The 3,514-nt window shown below is 47.2% G+C and overlaps 1 protein-coding gene across 1 annotated transcript; it reads right to left on the reverse strand.

Annotated features, from left to right (window-relative positions):
* Nucleotides 1-1,662: 1,662 nt before the first annotated feature.
* On the reverse strand, nt 1,663-2,373 carry LOC100136979 (Bowman-Birk type trypsin inhibitor-like). Its single transcript, XM_044591785.1, has 2 exons — nt 2,121-2,373; nt 1,663-2,041 (listed from the first exon to the last, which is right to left on the reverse strand). The coding sequence occupies exons 1-2, from the start codon at nt 2,197-2,199 to the stop codon at nt 1,842-1,844; spliced, it is 279 nt and encodes a 92-aa protein (XP_044447720.1). The 5' UTR covers nt 2,200-2,373; the 3' UTR covers nt 1,663-1,841.
* Between the last annotated feature and the right edge of the window lie 1,141 nt (nt 2,374-3,514).

The following is a 3,514-nucleotide window of genomic DNA, read 5'->3' on the forward strand; positions in this document are numbered from 1 at the left end:
ATGGGATGTGACTACAGTAAACGCCAGTTAGCTAGAGTGACCCCCTAAAAAAAAGTTAGCTAGAGTGATAGAAATACCGGTCGGTTCTCTTGTTGCACGCACTAGTAAACATGCACCCAGCGGAAGAAGAGAACAATGACTGAAGCTGATGATTTGGGCTGATCTATCTCTCAGTTCTCCGCAAAACACTTGTGAATCTCTGTTTGTCCTCCACTCGTGTCAGTGTAGGAATGTCATGTTTTGTCAACAAAAATAACACGCTGACGCGATGCACATCGGTCCTCGATATATATACATATATAAGGAAAATCCATCCTACCACCCGGTGGTAGTTACCCCACATGTCTCATATACTACCATGTGGTACTATATATACTATTCTATTATTTTAAATATGTTCGTATACTATATCTAAGATATTTCAAAGCAAGTTACATGAAAAAATTACATATGAGCCCATAGTTTTTGTTATATTTGTGAAATGCGTACATATTTGTGTGTGTGTGTGTGTGTATATATATATATATATATATATATATATATATATTCCTCATGCCCTCAATAAAAATAACATTATCAAGTGAAGAAATCACCGCCAATGTCGAAAATTCCACGAGATGAGGCCTGCCGGATTTGCGACCATGGATGACCGGTACCACCAACATGGGCTTGTGGTGCCACTACAGTCCACTCGTGAGCGATGAGCTAGAGTGACCAGTGCCCTGCCACCAGGTCCGTCACATGGGCTCAGTGTAGGGGTGTCCATAGGCAGCCCGAAACTACTTCACAGACGACATGTGGTTGCACGATCCTGGGCCGATGAATAATCCAATGATCGTCGTCTGTGTAGCAGTGCTCTTGGCAGCCGCGATGTTTGAATGAAGCAACGGCCAGGGGTACCACATGGGGTTTACACCATGTGGGCTTTTGTCTATAGGCGACGGGACTAATGCTCCCAATTTAAGAAATCATAACGTACGTTGCCTAGAACATGCTTCGCATTGTCTACCATTTTTTTTTTCGAGAAACTAATCTGGATAGAACTGCATTGTAGACCATCACGTGGTGGGGCGTAGGGTATTCTTAAAAAGCCACGATGCTGTATTTTAGTTTAGCATAAAATGCAGTTCTATCTTTGCTCTTTTTATAGAGAAAAACTCTAATGTTAATTGTCAGATATCTCTCCAAGTGTTTGTGGCAAAGTATGAACGCGGGCGACAATAGACGTGCATCTAGTCCAGCTTTGAATACACGGAAGTGTGTGACCAAATAGAAAAATCCAGTGCAACAAAAAGTTCTTGCCCTTCCACTTGGAATTCATCTAGAAATACAGGTGTCAATTGCACCATGTGCCCATAAGCGAAAAGCTTGTGAGCGCGCGCGCGCGCACACACACAACATCCCAAGTAGATCATGTCGACCCCAGATCCACTTGGCATTGAGCAACTTGCTTCAACACTACAATTTTGTAATGGATTAGATGGTAAATTCTTTTAGTTGGATTTGAATTTGACATCTCTCTATCTTGATGATTTCTACATGAATGCATTCCATTCCTGCTTCTACATGGTTTATGATTTGGATGTGATTTCATATTGCAATCCATTCCATGCATGCACGCCTTTTCGGTGCAACTGCATATAAAAGTTTTAACAAAGAAGATTTTTGAGCAAAGAATATGCTCTTTATTTCAGACACAAGAAGGAATGATGAGCATGCATCGAACCCTCATTTCTTCTCTGCATCTACCAGATCAAGATGCAGAGGGAACTCTTAAAGACTGCAAAAAATAAAGGAAAAGCACAAGCTAATCGGCATTATTCGGGCGACAACAGGTCCAATCACGCGGCGTTAGTGCAGCGGGTCTTGCAGAAGTTGGCGACGCGGTCCTTGCACTGGAAGCTGTTGCGGCCGCCGACGGTGGACCTCGAGCAGGTCTTGCAGGCCGGGTTGCACCCGGTTGGTGAGGTGTCCATGCATGTGCACTGAGGTGGGATGGACCTGGTGCAGGAGCCGCAGTTGTCGCAGCACAGCGTCGCGCCTGCAGGCAACCAACCAAGGTCAATAACCTGCTAGACTGACTTATTCCACGAGGCGAAGAAGAGGAAACCCGGCCTCACCTTGGCTATGGGCGAGAGGCAGAGCTGCTGCGAGGACGGCGATGACGGCCAGCGCGGCGAGCAGCACCTGTGGCCTCATGCTTGCGTCTGGTTGGCGAGGATTGGTTGCAAAGACTGACTGAATATGTAGGAGGGACTGGGTTGGTTCGTGCCTAATGGGATGGAATGCCGGGCTTCTTATAGGGCGGAGTCCCAACCTGAGTGAGGGGGGGCATGCATGCTATGCGAGAGCACAAGTGACAATAGAGAAATGAGCAACTAGCAGCACGGGCAGCAAGCTTTACACGCAGGGAGCATGTGGAAGTGATCTGGATGATGGATTCGATCTGTAGCAGTAGTATGCATGCACGAGGCGTTGTCCCCGTGGGTGGCCTGCATGTGTTTCATGCATAGACCAAAGGAATCTATTCAGAAAGCTCTTTGCAGGCGATAATATATATATAGTAGTAGGTGGCTGCAGACTTTGCAGTGCACCGCGTCGAGTTCAGTTCACACATGGGTAGCTGACTGACTACAGTAAACGCCAGTCAGTTCACTTGCATTGAGGTATATCACCATCTAACAGACTACTGCATCTCTAGCAATCTCTTGTTGCACGCACTAGTAAATGTGCACCTACTGGAAGATGAGACTGAAGCTGATGATTTGGGCCGATCTCGTATCTCTCAATTCTCGGCAAAAGACTCGTGACTTTTCCGTTTGTCCTATCATGTCATTTGTACGACTGTCGTGTTTAATTTTTCAACAAAAGTAGCATTCTTATGTACATCGGTCGTACATATGTAAATCGGCAGATGCAATGAACCACAAGATCGGCACTTCGCCTCGAAGAAGAGGCCAAGGAGACGGGATGGACATGATGAAGACGATTACCACCACCGTATATATGGAAGAAGCATTCCACCACCTCGGTGTCACATCACAACCTAGGTGCACAATGCGACTGCCTAGATCTGAGAATAGTCGAGGGCACACACACACACACTACCTCGCAGATCAAACGCCAACAACAAAGAGAAATACCACACCGGATGGAGACCAGAAGGAATCTTTATTCACCGCCATCATAGCACTCCAGAGCTAAAGACATGGACCACCAAAAAAGAACCTAGCTATTTAGGCAAACCTAGACTATTGGATGCACGGGGAACAACATCCGGCGGTTCCCATTCCTCCCACCGCCGTCAACTAGGGTCGGGGATCCCTGGTGATGCCAGTGGCCTGGTCTCTCTCTCTCTCTCTCTCTCTCTCTCTCTCTCTCTCTCTCTCTCTCTCTCTCTCTCCCCCCCTCTCTCTCTCCCCCTCTCTGGCCGGCCCTGGGGAGGGGCACGGGGGTGGCCGCCCCGGGCCACCAAATCCAGGGGCCCCTCCATACGTATGTCCGTGTAAGTAGG

The sequence above is a fragment of the Triticum aestivum genome, chromosome 1D, assembly GCF_018294505.1.
Source record: "Triticum aestivum cultivar Chinese Spring chromosome 1D, IWGSC CS RefSeq v2.1, whole genome shotgun sequence".
Taxonomy (NCBI): domain Eukaryota; kingdom Viridiplantae; phylum Streptophyta; class Magnoliopsida; order Poales; family Poaceae; genus Triticum; species Triticum aestivum.

Coding starts and splice junctions, on each gene's coding strand:
- LOC100136979 (XM_044591785.1), bottom strand. CDS start 2,199: ATGAGGCCACAGGTGCTGCTCGCCGCGCTGGCCGTCATCGCCGTCCTC. Junction 2,042..2,120: donor GCCTCTCGCCCATAGCCAAG/GTGAGGCCGGGT, acceptor GGTTGCCTGCAG/GCGCGACGCTGTGCTGCGAC.